A 15,014-nucleotide genomic window follows, 5' to 3' on the forward strand; every position below is an offset into this window, starting at 1 on the left:
TGCAGAGGGAAAAGAAAAGTCTTCTGAAGCTGTTGTCCTCCAACAAGAAGAGGTCCCGCCCCTCTCCCCCCTCCTCCCCCACCCTGGAGTCGGAGCAGGCCGCTGCAGGAGAGCTGCTGCACGGGGCCGCGGGCGCCGACACCTCCCCGCCCTCGGGCTCTGGAGGCTGCCCTGAGCCAGAACCTGCTGCTCCATCCTCCTCCTCTCATCCAGGCCTGGACTCCTCCCAGCGGAAGAGCGGTCCTCTGGATGCCCCCATCGCTCCGCCCCCTCGCCAGCCGTGCTCCTCCCTGTCCCAGCAGCACGACACACGCCCCATCATATGTGAGAGGTAAGAGCTCCACTACTGCTGCTTCAGGCCGTCTGTGTGAAGCCTGAGTCACAACCAGCCGCTTTTCTCCTTCAGAATGATGAGTTAACGATTAAAACACTCCAGTAAATCAAAGAGCATCAACACACAGCCCGGATCCACTGACTGCACCTTCCCTCCCCAGGTACAGGGTGGTGGTTTCCTATCCTCCTCAGAGCGAGGCCGAGCTGGAACTCAAGGAAGGCGACATCGTGTTCGTCCACAGGAAGAGGGAGGACGGCTGGTTCAAAGGCACGCTGCAGAGGAACGGCAGGACCGGGCTGTTCCCCGGCAGCTTCGTGGACGTGATGTGAGCCTCCACGCTGACACTTTAATCCTGAAAGTTCATGAAGAGGAGAGCACACTACCCAGGAGATGTTATTGTTGGTTATTTATGCGTTTGGTTAATGTGTGCCTTGTACTGTTCCACACTTTATTGTACAGAAGGACACAAGTATGTTTAGTCCTAAAGAAACCCATATGAACTGTTTCTATCAAACCTTTTAACTTATTTCATGTTGCTCTTTCTCTGTGCCGTAGATTAAGGGCTTTTTGTCTTAATGACCACATTAGCTACTCATTTTCTACTAGTTTCACCATCATTCTATGTGGTGACAAAGAGACTGTAGTCTTTACCTGAAGCAGTGTTTGAGAGCTCCAGCAGGCAGACTTCAGAGGAAGCTGTGCGAGGTTGGAGCTGCTCTGGAAGCTTCAGGGCTTTTTGGGCTTTAGCCTGCAGAGATGTAACCTTTGCATGCTAGCAGAGCTAGAAAGGCTGCTGGACTCAGACACACTCCTCCATGGACGTTGCAGTCAGATTTTGCTTATTTTGTACATTGTTTGTATTTACTGACCAGAATAGCTGCTCCTCTAACCTCTTGGCGACAGCCAGACGGCGCTCTGCCTCACTCAGAGCCACACCGCATTTCCATTATTTCAGTGTATATTTATGATTTTGACATTTCACCTGCTGCTCATGGGGTTTGTGGCGTGGAACTAACCCCGCCTTCGTTCAGTGGTGGGGGACACCAACTCATTATTAATGTGACCTGTGGCAATAAAACAGACGGCTGACTCAAAGCACAGAATGTTTGCTGGTGTCCACAGACAGAGAAGAGTGTGAGGTCAAACCAGGATCAGCTTAAAGCGAACGAAAAAACAGACTGAAAACTTGAAAACAAGACGCAAAGTTGAAAAAAAAAACTTGAAATAAATCTTGAAAATGTGAAAACAAAATACTGAAAACTTGAATTAAAAAGAACTATAAATATAAAATTACAAATTGAAAAGTAATGTATCTCTTAATAAAGCTTCTGTTTTAAATTACTAGGACATGTTTCCCAGTAGCCAATGAGCTCAAAGCCCCGCCCCCATGTAAAATCAGGCTTGGCAGCGAGAATTCAACAATCAGAGTTGAAACTGTAAACTGAGGACTGAAAGTGAGGATTCAGAAAATATTTTTAGTATTTTTTTCAAATTTTCAAGATTCATTTCAAGTTTTGAGTTTTTTTCTCAAGTTTTCAAAAAAATACTTTTTTTTTCCAATTTTGAAGTTTTATTTCAAGTTTTGAGGTTTTTTTTTCCAAATTTACATTGTCTTGTTTTCAAATTTTCCACCAAACAAAGTTGAGTCACAATGTTGTATTTTTGAAGATCGCAATATGTTTCTTCGTTCACTTCAATCTGACCCTGGTTTGACCCCATAATCGTGCTTGTATGGACCATGAATTTCTTCACGTTGAATTCCATCACTTTGAGCCTTCTTGTTGTCGATCTTTGTTGTACTTGAATTTCCTTCTTCTGGAAACGCTTTGGCCAAACATTTGAAAGAAAAACCCATTCACAGCTAGTGATGTAGTAGTGTTGCATCACCAGATTTTTTCCTCTTCTGGAAATCAAATGAATCTTTCAGCTCAGACTGAGGAGCACCAACACGTGCGTCCCTCAGGGCGTCCTCACGGGTCCACAAGAGTTTCAGAACTACGCTCAAAAGTTGTTGTTGAGGCCGGAGTTTCAAGCACACGTTTTTGTTTTGTTTATTGAGAGGGACCACTGTCTAACTGACTGATGGAAAATGTTTTTACTTGTTAGATAAAAATGGTACGGATCACTGTTGGGGCCTTTTTGATGTCCTGAAATGATTTACCTGATGTTGCATTATTGTCTTGGCAATCACACCGACCTGAAGCCTTTAGCTTCAGGAGTGTCTTTGTGTCACTGACGAGCCTTTAGCGCCATAAATCCAGCAGAACCGGACATGTGCACTGTCACACCATGTGATGACCCAAACTGCTAAGAATATGCTGCACATTCAGCCAGAATCGAGTCCTGGATCCATTAGAACTTTAGATTCCTTCAAAGTGACGGCAGCTGAAGTTTGCTGGCCCCGGATTAACACGTCTCCAATGCTAAGGTGTCTTACTTGATTTTTTTAAGTCTCTTATTAGTCCGGTTTCTGTCTGAGAATAGTGAAACTGAAATTGTTTGGCACATGTGATGATAAATATTATGAGGCGTTTGAGGGAAATCGCACATTTTGTATAAAAAAATTATAATAAAACAATTGATTCGCAAATGTCTTTCCTCATTTGTGTGTTTTTTTGCTGTCATTCCTCGTCTGGAACCAAACCGTCCAACAGTGAGTGTAACTGTGGTAAAAATGAGGGATCTGGAAGCATGTGTCCCACATTATCAGTAAAAAGGAAATGATTTGTCAGAGCCGTGGAGCGTGCGGTCAGGGAGGAGGAGCTTCTCCCAGCCATGAGCCTGCGGCGTGTTCGGCTGGGAAACACTTACAGGAAGTGACAGGCTCCCACAGTGGTCACTGTGTGGCTCCCTGCAGAGGAGGGGTTACCATGGAAATAAGTTTTCCTGCAGAGGAGAGTGTGTGCATTTCCTGCTTCTTCCTCTGGTTTGGGTTTTTTTCTTTGCACTCGCGAATATATTGCAGGACAACTGCTGCAACAGTCGGAGGTTACACATTTGGTAAATGTTTAAAGTGGGAAGAGCCGAGTGTTTGAAAAGCAGCAAACAGTTCAGTCCTTTAAAGGCTGAGCTGCTCACAGACCGAGCCTCAGGTCAAGAATTAAACACACAAACTGACATGTCGGCTGAAAAAATGAAGTCTTACATCCTGCTTTACTATGAAGGGATTGTTGTAAACCTGTAAATATAAATCTACTTTCCAAAAAGTAGATTATCATCATTATTAGTAGTATTTATTTCTATAAAATATACTTTAATTGAATATGGATTCCGGGTCCACTTTAATTGATTTAAATTATTTGTTTATTTTACACAAACTGGGTTTCCAGCTCATAAAACCACAAAAACAAGACTTCAGTAAGTTAGAAAATTGAGGATAAATTTGTCCAAATATTTCAGGACATGAATGTTTGAAACTGAGTTTCACCAACTAATCATGAACTAAAGTCAAAGCTCCTTCACAGGTTCCCCACACATCATTAAACTGGTTCAGTTTGGATCAATATGAGGAAGACTTCAGACTTCTATCCAGAAGAACATCGTTGATCCTCTATATTCTGGATAGACACTAAGGTTCAGAGCTAAAGAGGCTGCTGTTCACAGAGTGCTGTGTCCAATCAGATCAACAGAAACTCTAATGGAAGAATGTCAAACTCATTCAGTGGGTAAATCCAAAACACACTTTAGGTCTCGGGCCGAACAGGAAAAACATTTATTAAACACTCTAAAACTACATTTTAAAACTTTAAAACCGTAACTTTTTAACACAACTATGAACTAGATATAGCATTACCTCCATTAATGCTAGTGTGAATGCTGTAAGATGAATTTTGCTGCTGAAGATGCTGAAATTGATAGCTGAAAACACTAAAGCTGATAGCCAGCTAAAATATTAGCTAAATGCCACATCAGCATAAAAAAACTAGGGTCACTAAAACAGTTAGCATGTAGCTGAAAAGTATCTATATTAAAGAAAAATAGCCTAAAAACTGAAAAAAAAGTTTAACTTAGCCAAAACGGTTAGGATGTGGCTGAAAAAATAGGTAAACTTAAAATAGCCTAAAAACTGAAAAAAAGCATAATTACCCAAAACAGCTAGCATGTATATATTAGCCTAGCTCCAAAACAACCTAAAAAACGTTAAAAAAAAGCCAAAATTAGCTAGCATGTAGCTAAAATATTAGCTAAACTCAAATATAGCCTAAAAAAATCTTAGTAAATCCCAAAATAGTCCAAAAAGCTAGCAGAATGACAATTTTTAAAACTTTAAAACTGTAACTTTTTAACATATAAAAATGCAGGAATATTATTCCAGAATAAATCAACTTAAACCTTAAATAACTTTCAATACTTTACTCTCCATTAAAATATATTTTGTCAAAATGATACAAGTCAGAAATAAGCGCAAGATAACATAAAATAATCTGGATTAACCAGAGGGCCGGATCCGGCCCCCGGGCCTTGACTTTGTCACATGTGGTCTAATTGAAGGACAAAATGTTTCGATCTTTAGCTCTTTTTTACAAAAACTGAGAAGAAAATGGGGATTTATCCACGGATTTCTAATTTTCTGAAATCCTGTTTTTGTGGTTTTTATGAGCTGAACCTTTTTTATGTTAATATAATCAAACATTTCAAATCACTTAAACAGCAGCCCTGAATCTGTATTCTATGAAAGTTTAATTTATTGAAAAGAATTATGTTATTGTTATAATTTCTTATGTTTTCCCTCCCAAATTCCAAATAGAGGATTTTTAAAGAATGATAAAAAACATCAAATAGTTTTGTTATGGAGCCCTGACGTCAGTGTGAATGTGTTTAGGACGATGATCTGAACAGAAATACCGTTGTTTCCTCCCTCAAACATGCAGACACAGGCACTACGCTGCAGTAAAAAGGTGATTACATTTACTGCTTGAAGAGGCTGCATTTCTGCTGTGCTGTGAGGTTCCAGGTTATAAATCTTTTTAATCTCAACCAATCCATGTGAGAGGGTCTCTTGTGATGGACTGTCTAGGTGATGTCTGAAACCACCCACTCCACTGAATTCTTCTGCTAGCACCATCACAGCCCCCCCAGTGAAATATGTTTCCTTGGGGGGCGATGCTGCACGGAGCAGAGAGGAAACGACTGTCAGCAATTAAGAATCAATGTGCTGCTGCTCTGTTCTCTGCTGAGCAACCTTATGGTCGCCTCATGTCAGAATGAATAAACATCTGAGGGTTGAGGTCAATTAACAAAATGACTTTCACATCACTTCAAATAGTCCAAATTCTCCTTTTCAGCCAAAGAATTAAAACATTTTGGAATGAAAACATAAAAAATGGTCACATTTCGTCTGACAGTGAGAAGGTCCTGGTTCAAATCCCGGCTGGGACCTTTCTGTGTGGAGTTGCACGTTCTCCTCGTGCACGTGTGGGTTTTCTCTGGCTTCATAGGTTAATTGGTTACTCTAAAAGTAATCAATCACGCACACTCCCTAGGTGTGCATGTGGGAGTGATTGTGGGCCTTGCAATAGACCGGATCTGGGTGTACCAACAGTAGTGAGGACAGGCTCCAGCAACCCTGTCAGCCCAAAGGGGATTGGGTGGGGGGTGAAGAAAATGAATAGTAGTGATGTTTTATTAATAATACTTTAGCAGGAACAGAAAAATAACCCAAATGTGAAACAAAAAAGACTTTTTAAAAACTGTAAAAGATTATTGATATAATAGGTTAAACAAAAAAAATAATAATTAAATATTGTATGAATTTTTTTTATTTCCAAGTAAAGCTAATTTACATTTAAAAATTATTCGTTTACTGTTTGTAAACTAACAGTAGTGAAGGTGTTTCTTAAAGAGAGAAAATGGACTCACTCCAATTTGTGGGTGCATAATTCTTGATTTGTACATGTGTAATTTAGGATTTGTGCGTGTGTATTCTTGATTTGTAACTCATTTGTAACTTCAATCTGTTTTTTGCATAAGAAAAAAAATGACAAAATATAAAAATACAATTTACACACACACAAATTAAAATTACAACAGGTAGAAACTAGCTTTTTTTGGAAAATATATTTATTCTCTAAAAGGAATGCGTTTTAAAAATGCTTATTTAGACTTTTTTATTTTATTTTTTTCAGGGTAGCTGAAAATGTGTCGAGTTTCACCAGATATTATTCACAATCTAAGTTTAAAACAGCTGATCACAGCTGAAACTGATGACCGACCATTCTAATAGTACTTGAACGCATCACTCACGGAAGAATCGGTGAGACGTGAAACAAGTCTCAGGACAGATCTGTGAGTAACTGATGTTTTGGGATTTGTGTGTAATTTTTAAAGATTTGCATATGTGACTAGTTTCAAGCTGTTGTAATTTTAGTTTGTGCACATGTAAATTGTATATATATATATTTTTTTTAATTATGCACAAAACGTATTATATGAGTTACAAATCAAGAATACGCACGTTCAAATCTAAAGTTATGCACAAATCAAGAAATACACATCCACAAATCGGAGTGAGTCTATTTTCTCTCCATGCTTTCTGGTTACTCAGAGGTGAGTGCACGGCGCCCTCTAGCGGTCAGTACCGAGCAGCGCAACACAACCACAACAAACATGGCGTCTGTCCGCCGCCGTCCCGACAGCAGCGCTGCTTTGGAGTAAATTAACAGGTTTCCAACCGAACAGAAGTCTTTGAAAGGGGTTAAAAGTTAAGTAAGAATCCCGTTACTTCAGAGCAGATCAAACTAACTGTTAAAAGCGGCTTGTTTTTAACGGGAATGACATAAACTGAGAGGTGACGGAGCTTCGCTTCCATCTGCAGCTCGTAGCGGGAGTCTCTTGTCCGGAGGGGTCATGTCCCGCCTCGCCGTGGTGTGTGGGGGCTCCAGGGGGATCGGGGCAGCGGTGTCCCGCCTGCTGGCACAGAGGGGCTGCAGGGTAGCTGTTCTCTCCAGGAACGAAGACGCTTCCCGGGCCGCGGTGGCTGCTCTGCCCGGAGGTAAAGCACCATAAAGCCCATCAGCGACCACTCTGTCAGCTGACATGCGCTCACTGGTCACGTGATCAGGCTCATTCTACCTTAACTGTTCTGGTATCTCCTGTCCGTCCTGGGATAGGATCTCTCCCTCATGTGGGAATCCCTAAAGTTTCTTCTTTTTTCCTGACTCAGGTTTTTTAGGAGTTTTTCCTTACCGGGAGGGAGGGTCTAAGGGCAGGGATAACCAGTTTGTTTATATTTTGAAGCCCAATGAGGCAAATCTCTTTGTGATTTTGGGCTATATAAATAAAATTGAATTGAATTGAATTGAATAGAAATCCTTGGTGGCATCAATTCAAGCATTTGTAAAGCACAACTCCTACCAAAGTGCTGTATAAAAATCTATAAAACCACAAAAGGAAATAATCTATTGATTAAACACAAGCGTCATAAAATCGCCAAGATTCAAATTCAGGAATTTGAAATCATTAAAAACACACACATTCCCATTTTAAAACACATTGCTAAACTAAAAGTTTTCAGCCTAGATTTGAACATTTTCAGACTTGTGGCCGTCTCACATTTTCAGGGAGATTGTTCCAAACCTCTGAAGAGAAATACTGAAAGGATGTGTCCCCGTGTTTGGTTTTATTCCTGGCACCTGAAGAAGACCTCTGCCTAAGGGTCGCAGATTTCCAGACGGGTTATAAGGAATGAGGATATCAGAGATGTACCTTTAGATTTATAAACAAGCAGAGACTTTAAACTGGATTCTCTGAGCAACAGGAAGTCGGTGCAAAGACCTCAGAACTGGACTGATGTGGTCACACTGTATTTCCTGGTTTAAAGCTGCAGCATTTTGAATAAGTTGTAGTATTTTGATCCCTCGTTTAGAGCTCAGTGAGGAGGCCATTACTATAGTACAACCCTCTGGACACAAAGGCATGGATTGGTTTATAAAGTCAGGTTTGGACACAGTATTTTTGATGTTGGTGACATTCTTCGGGTGATAGAAGGCTGCTGATGTACGTGATGAGATGTGACTGTTAAAATTTAAGTCAGAGTCTAAAATAATTCATAGGTTTCTGACCTGATTTTTTTATTTAAAAGAGAGTGATTCCAGCTGACTGATGACACTTGTCCTTTGGTTTTTGAGGACCAAAGACAATTAATTCAATTTGATCTGAGTTTGAATGGAGGAAATGATCTTGTATCCACATATTAGTGTGTTCAGTGTATTCATTGGGCCGTGTTCACCTGCTGACAGACAAAGTACTGGAAACATTCAAATACAATCTGAGCTTTTTTTATACCAAATTCGATTTTTGGTTTTAATCAATTTTTTCTCCTTTATTTTACTTTCTTTAACAAAAATACAAATGACAGATTATATTTAATGAAAACTATTTTATTTAACATCTCTTTTGGACATTGGTTTGAACAGAAAGCACAGCTAAATAGAAGCTGTAAATTGTTTGTGGAAGAATGCAGCAGATGTTTTGTGACCGACCACAAGCTGAAGCTCTTATAAAGAGAAGCACTAGACTCGTTTAGTTGAGCAATTTTGGAAAAAACAGCCTTCAAAACTGATCTTCCTGCAGATGGTTTGATGCTCCAAGTTTAAAGTCAAAACCCCAAAGATTAAAATCTAATTTTTGACTCATCGGTCAGATCGGCCTGTAGATAAAAAGATTAAATCTACCAGCCAAACATTTTACCAGACGTATTATGACATTATTTTATCAATAAAACCATAGGTGCTCTTATACAAAACTCTATTATGCTGAATGCAAACAGAGAGGAAGTCACAACATAATGAAAACATGATAATAAAACAGTCGGACCGTTCTCTGTGAACCAGGGGTTAAATAAAATAAAATGATGCTTCAAGAAATTTAGTTCAAGAAAGTCTAAAAATATCAGTAGATTTTGTTTTATAGATGAAGATTTAATAAAGCAAAGTTGTTGGGAAACATTAGCTAAAATAAAAAAATCTAGGTTAGCCAAAACAGCTAGCGCTTAGCTGAAAAAATAAGTAAACTTCAAAATTGCCTAAAAACTGAAGAAAGCCAAATTAGCCAAAACTAGTCTAAGCTAATCTTGAAACGGAAAAAGCATAATTAGCTAAAACAGCTAGCGTGTAAACTTTAGCCTAGCTCAAAAACAGCGTAAAAAACCTTTTTTTCAAAAGCCTAAATTAGCTAAAACAGCTAGCATGTAGCTGAAATATTAGCGAAACTCCAAAATAACCTAAAAAATCTTAGTAAATGCCAAAATAGTCCAAAAAGTGGCTTTAGCACGAGCTCTAAGATGTTCATCATGTCTGAGTAACACATCTTCATCTTGGATGTCCCTCAATCCTCCTTCCTGTTTTCTTCTGGAGCTGTCAGACCTGATACTTTGTTCCTCCACTCCAAGAATGCTTTTGCAGGAGTTCAAAAGTAACATAAAATGCTCCAAAATGAAGCTTGCATGTGGTGAAAGTCTGCAGACGTGAGACCTCTGTCCCAGTGAGGAGCTGTGATGTGTGGGAGGTGAGTGGAATCACAGTGAGGTGTTCTCCACAGACCACCATGTGGCTTTCAGCTGTGACGTCTCCAAAGAGCAGGAGGTGCAGAGAACCTTTGAAAGCATCAGGAGGACCTGTGGACACGTGTCCTACCTTGTGAATGCTGCGGGCATCAACAGGTGAGCTGTGCAGCAGCGTCCTGCAGCGTCCTGCAGCCGTCCTGCTGAGGTGTTGGTGACTGTGTCCTCAGAGATGCTCTGCTGCTGAGGTCCAGGCCGGAGGACATGCTGGCTCTGCTTCACACTAACCTGCTGGGCTGCATGCTGACCTGCAGGGCGGCGCTGCGGGACATGCTGCACATGCAGGAGGCGGCCATCGTTAATATAGGTACACACCTCATGTCTGCAATGTCATGTTTGTGTTGGCCACTAGGGGGCAGAAGAGAACAAGATTTCACTGTACTTGAACATTTTAAACCCAGTAATAGTAACGTCCACCAGGACCTTTTTTGTCTTTTTACTTCAGCTTAGACCCTCATAATGTGTTTAATGAGTGAAATCTTTTGCCCCTTTGTCCAGAGAACATTCAGCCGCTAACATGACTCAAGAAATGGTTGTTTTTCTGTTCTTTTTCTAACAACAAAACTGATATACACATTCAGCAAGTTTTTCTGTATGAAACCTTTAGATCAGGGGTCTAGCCAAAACAGCTAACGCGTATCTGAAAAAATAGGTAAAATTCAAAATAGTCTTGAAACGGAAAAAAGCATAATTCACTGAAACAGCTATCGTGTAAACTTTAGCCTATCTCAAAAACAGCGTAAAAAACTTTTCTTGAAAAAGCTAAAATTAGCCAAAACAGCTAGCATGTAGCTGAAACATTAGCTAAACTCCAGAATATCCTAAAAGAATCTTAGTAATGCCAAAATAATCCAAAAAGTTAGCAGAATGACAATTTTAAAACTTTAAAACTCTAACTTTTTAACGTAATTATGAATATGTTGTGAAAAATAATAAAATATTTTTTTAGGAGAAGTTTGATCCAGCTGGATTTCTGCGCTCAGGTGGGGGCGTGTCTGCCCATTCCATCTTGCACACCTTCTGTGACGTCGGTGGGCGGGACTCTCACTGTGAACTGCGGAGGAGTTTCCGCAATTTTTAGACAACGCCGGTGCTCGTTATTGTGGAAAATTCATGTCGCTCCCCATCCCAAATAAAATAACAGTTGGTTTCCTCGTTGGATTTCTAATAGCAGACAGCTCAGTTAGGCTCCGCCCCCCATAGCAGGTGCACTGCGGCTGCATTACATCCATCAGGTGGATGTTCATTCTCCACCTTATTTATTAAAATAAATGATCAATTTTGTCCAAAAACTACAAATAAATGCAATATTATCTCTTTAATTTAATAAAATCTCAGTTACAGAATGTAAAAAAAAGTGTTTATTTTAGACAGTTTTATTTTGATGATCTCACAGCTGCACAGCAGGACGCCTGAGGTTGATAATAAATATTAACAAATTAACTATGTTCTAGTAATCACACGCCTAATGTGTCAATATTCACAGACCTAATATATATATATATACACATATATATGTATATATATATGGAGAGAGAGAGAAAATTAAGATTAAAATAACATTTGGGTATTTCTTTATTCTACCTGCTATGAAGTGTTCTGTATCCGTTTGACAAAGGATATATTCATGACCTAGAGGATACAATCAGATCAAAAGATGATCAGAGAGAAACTTGACCTTTTTAAACCCAAATGACACATTTCTGCCGTTTTCTTGCTGTTTTTGTTTTATTCTCATCAAATTGAAAATGTTAGAAGTCAGGTTCTTTAAGAATTTGGTTTTGGTCGGTTCTGTCTTGGATGAACGCGGTTCTGACCGTTTTCTCTCAGCGGTTCTGTTTCATGTCTTCAGGCTCGGTGGTGGGCCTCAAAGGAAACGCCGGCCAGTGCGTCTACAGCGCCACCAAGGCGGGTTTAGAGGGCTTCACTCGCTCTCTGGCGAAGGAAGTGGCGTCGCGTAACGTGAGGGTGAACCTGCTGGCTCCAGGTACTGCTGGCTCCGCCCTCATGATCCTCTCAGCGCTCTTTACTCCAGCCGTCACGCTTCTCCTCAGGCTTCATCCGCACTGACATGACCGGCGGGCTGAGTGAGGAGCAGACAGCGCGCTCAGTCCCCATGGGGAGGTTTGGTGAGCCGGAGGACGTGGCGCTGGCGGTCCTGTTCCTACTGGAGTCGGCGTACATCACAGGACAGGTGTTGGTGGTGGATGGGGGGCTGCAGCTCGCCATGTAGAGGACGCTCCGACCCGTCAGCCAGAGACGGACGGTGACTAATGCCGCCGACTCCAGAGAGTCTGGATTTGAATCATCGGATTTACACTGTTAGTCTTTTTCCGTGACTGTAGAGCCCCCGCCTGTGATCGTTACGCCTTTGTCCCACTGGGAAACCCCCCCGGGACAAAAGTTTGACTTATATAAATGATGCCAGCCTGGAAAACCAGAACCATCCGAAAACATCACATGTGTTAAAGTCAAGGCCCGGGGGCCGGATCCGGCCCTCCAGATCATTTTATTTTATTGTTTTTAATGACCTGATGTTATCTTGTACTTATGTCTAACTTGTATAATTTCTACAGCTTTTTTTATGGAGAGTAAAATATTGAAAGTTATTTAAGGTTTAAGTTGATTTATTCTGGAATAATATTCCTGTCTTTTTTATTATTCATAATTATGTTAAAAAGTTACAGTTTTAAAGGTTAACCAAACCCTAAATCAACTTTTTTTGTCTGTTGATCCCTATAAATGAGGCTTTAAAAGTGCTGTCTGTTGGTCATTGCCATTGACTGTAAAAATAATGGACCTGGCGAGCAATGAGGTCCCCCATTGGAAATGCATTACTTCCTCTCCTCGCGAAAGTAGGCCGCCGCTTTCACCGTCAATTCCTGAAACGGATACCGCCATTTGCAACCCATCTTCAGGGATTGGTCTGAGTCATAGCTGAGTCATGAATCTACAGGAAGTACTGTCGCCAATCAGGAGTGAGTTTATTGCAACCGTCTGCCTCTTTCCACGCCTCTACCATGAGACCGCGGGATGTAAACACCTTCTTTAATCACGGCGGCTCAGGAGAATCGTACAAGTCATTGTTGAAGCCTTTGAGGGAGAACCATTCCAACATTGATTCTGTCAGCGGTCCTTTGGGATTTACTTACATTTATTCCTTTTTGTCGGGATAAAAGGAGCATTTGGGTGATGCTGCTGGAGAAATGCGTGTCCCTCTCGCGCTCGCCGCTGCTTGTCAGTTGTCATTCGCGGCCAGGTTAGAGTCTGATCAGATGCACGTGAGAAGCGCGTTCAGCGGTATTTAAAATAAATAACCATCCTAACAAGTGAACAGCTGGATCTTTTTTCTGTTTGAAAATACGACCAGGTCCTTTCAAGTTTGTCCGCTCCTCAGACGGCTGCGTCGTGATTGAATAGATTGAATTTAAATAACTAGATATATAGCATTATCTGCAATGATGCCAGTGTGAATTCTGCAACCTGAATGTGGCAGCTGAAGACGCTTCAATTGATAGCTAAAAAGGCTGAAACTGAAGCTCAAAACATTGAAGCTCATTGTAACTAAAATATGACCTAAATACTAAATTAGCCTAAAAAACAGGTAAAAAGTCTAATTTAGCCATAAAAGCTAGCATGTAGCTGAAATATTAGCTAAACTCCAAATAGACTGAAAACCTTAGTAAATACCAAAATAGCCAAAAAAGGTAACATGAAGCTGATGTAACAGCTGAAACTCAAACAGCTCAAAAACCCAGTAGATGATAAAAACACCAATGCAGCTAAAACACTGGATGGATCCCAAATTAGTTTAAATAACTCATATTTACAGCACGCAGTGAGGAAAAAAAACCTTCAGACTCAAAACATATGTGGACCGCTTTTGGAAAACTGGAGATCTAAGTGCGTGTCTGAGGTCGTCATGGCAACGAGCACACAGAGGCAGGCGCACGGCTGCGTGTCTCTGTCATTGAAAATGATGCACTGCACTTGTCTTAAAAATATTTGTATCCTTTAAACTGTTTTCCTCAGAGTGAAACTAAAAAAATTAGTCAGAATCCAGAGATTTTAGACTCCAATTAGTGCGATTTGACCAGTGCATACATGGCTCGAAAATGCTCTCAACATTTTTTTAGTCAAATCATTCCTGTTTTTACAAATGCCCCCTAAAATATCCTGTAAAACAAGTACATTTATCCTGGGAAGTAATTTAAATGTGTACGAGTAATGCAGCGATATATGTGCTTTGGCCGAAGGTTTTAAATGTTACTATCAAGAATTTCTATCACTTTTTGTGCTCGATCACACTAAAAATATGTGCAAATAACATCAGCCAAAATAGAAACCAGTTAGAATAATATCTGCTCAAATGAAAGGTGGATATTTTCAATAAACAATTCAATATTTAGGGATTATTCAAATTTACATTTAGATTTGTGAACGATCTAAGAGAGGAAATGAAAATATAGTTTGACAGGACATTTATAGAATAAATATTGAACATGTTTCTGTTGAAATTGGTAAGGTTACCTTTTATTGTTTATGTGCAATTGTGTCAAACGGCATTCAGATTTTGAATCGAAAAACAAAAAAACGGTTGGTTTTTCATTTCCAATTTTAAGTATTTAAACGAATGATACACGGATTGAGAAAAAGCACTGGCTGGTCAGCCCTGCTCTGGACCAGTCTGACAGCATGCAATGCCTGTTGACTAAGGAATCAGCAATGGCGCTCAGTGCTAAGGGGGTGCATTCATTATCCTTTGATGTTTATGACGTCTGTATATTGCATCATCAGTGTTGTGCAATGTGAAGTGTATGTGCCATTTGTTCTTGTGTCATATACCTTAGCACCTAGGTTGCATTGGGATACTCATTCCGCTTACTTGCAGCACAAGCGGCCATGCTGCAAGCAGTGAGGCCCCCAGACACTACACACTACCCGACTGATCCAATAACGCAATGTCGCCGATCGCCTTTTATACCCTGCCATTTGACCATGCGTGTAAACTAGAGGTTTCAACTCTAATTCATTTTAGTGTGCTTTGGCAAACTTGGATTTTATATGTTACTTGTAAATAAAATATGAAGACAAGTAAAAATACAACTACATGGAGAATAC

The 15,014-nt window shown here is 40.3% G+C and overlaps 2 protein-coding genes across 4 annotated transcripts in view; both read left to right on the forward strand.

Annotated features, from left to right (window-relative positions):
* sh3rf1 (SH3 domain containing ring finger 1) overlaps positions 1 to 2,928 on the forward strand; it is a 50,940-nt gene extending 48,012 nt beyond the window's left edge. Inside the window, exons 11-12 of the mRNA XM_024258902.2 lie at positions 6 to 331; positions 495 to 2,928. Of these exons, the coding sequence (XP_024114670.1) occupies positions 6 to 331; positions 495 to 663 (495 nt within the window). The 3' untranslated portion in view covers positions 664 to 2,928. The remainder of the gene's footprint in view (positions 1 to 5; positions 332 to 494) is intronic.
* Positions 2,929 to 6,890: 3,962 nt separating this feature from the next.
* cbr4 (carbonyl reductase 4) lies at positions 6,891 to 12,477 on the forward strand. 3 transcript variants are annotated; one of them, XM_024258904.2, is made up of 6 exons: positions 6,891 to 7,035; positions 7,149 to 7,325; positions 9,872 to 9,992; positions 10,064 to 10,200; positions 11,746 to 11,880; positions 11,948 to 12,477. In XM_024258904.2, exons 2-6 carry the CDS (start codon positions 7,181 to 7,183, stop codon positions 12,124 to 12,126), a joined length of 717 nt encoding a protein of 238 aa, XP_024114672.1. In that variant the 5' UTR covers positions 6,891 to 7,035; positions 7,149 to 7,180; the 3' UTR covers positions 12,127 to 12,477. The 3 variants fall into 3 exon arrangements, with proteins under 3 accessions (XP_024114672.1, XP_024114671.1, XP_024114673.1); XM_024258905.2 differs by having other exon boundaries at positions 6,903 to 7,039; XM_024258903.2 differs by having other exon boundaries at positions 6,899 to 7,325.
* The last annotated feature ends 2,537 nt before the right edge of the window (positions 12,478 to 15,014 follow it).

This window comes from Oryzias melastigma, linkage group LG4 (genome assembly GCF_002922805.2).
Source record: "Oryzias melastigma strain HK-1 linkage group LG4, ASM292280v2, whole genome shotgun sequence".
Lineage (NCBI taxonomy): Eukaryota > Metazoa > Chordata > Actinopteri > Beloniformes > Adrianichthyidae > Oryzias > Oryzias melastigma.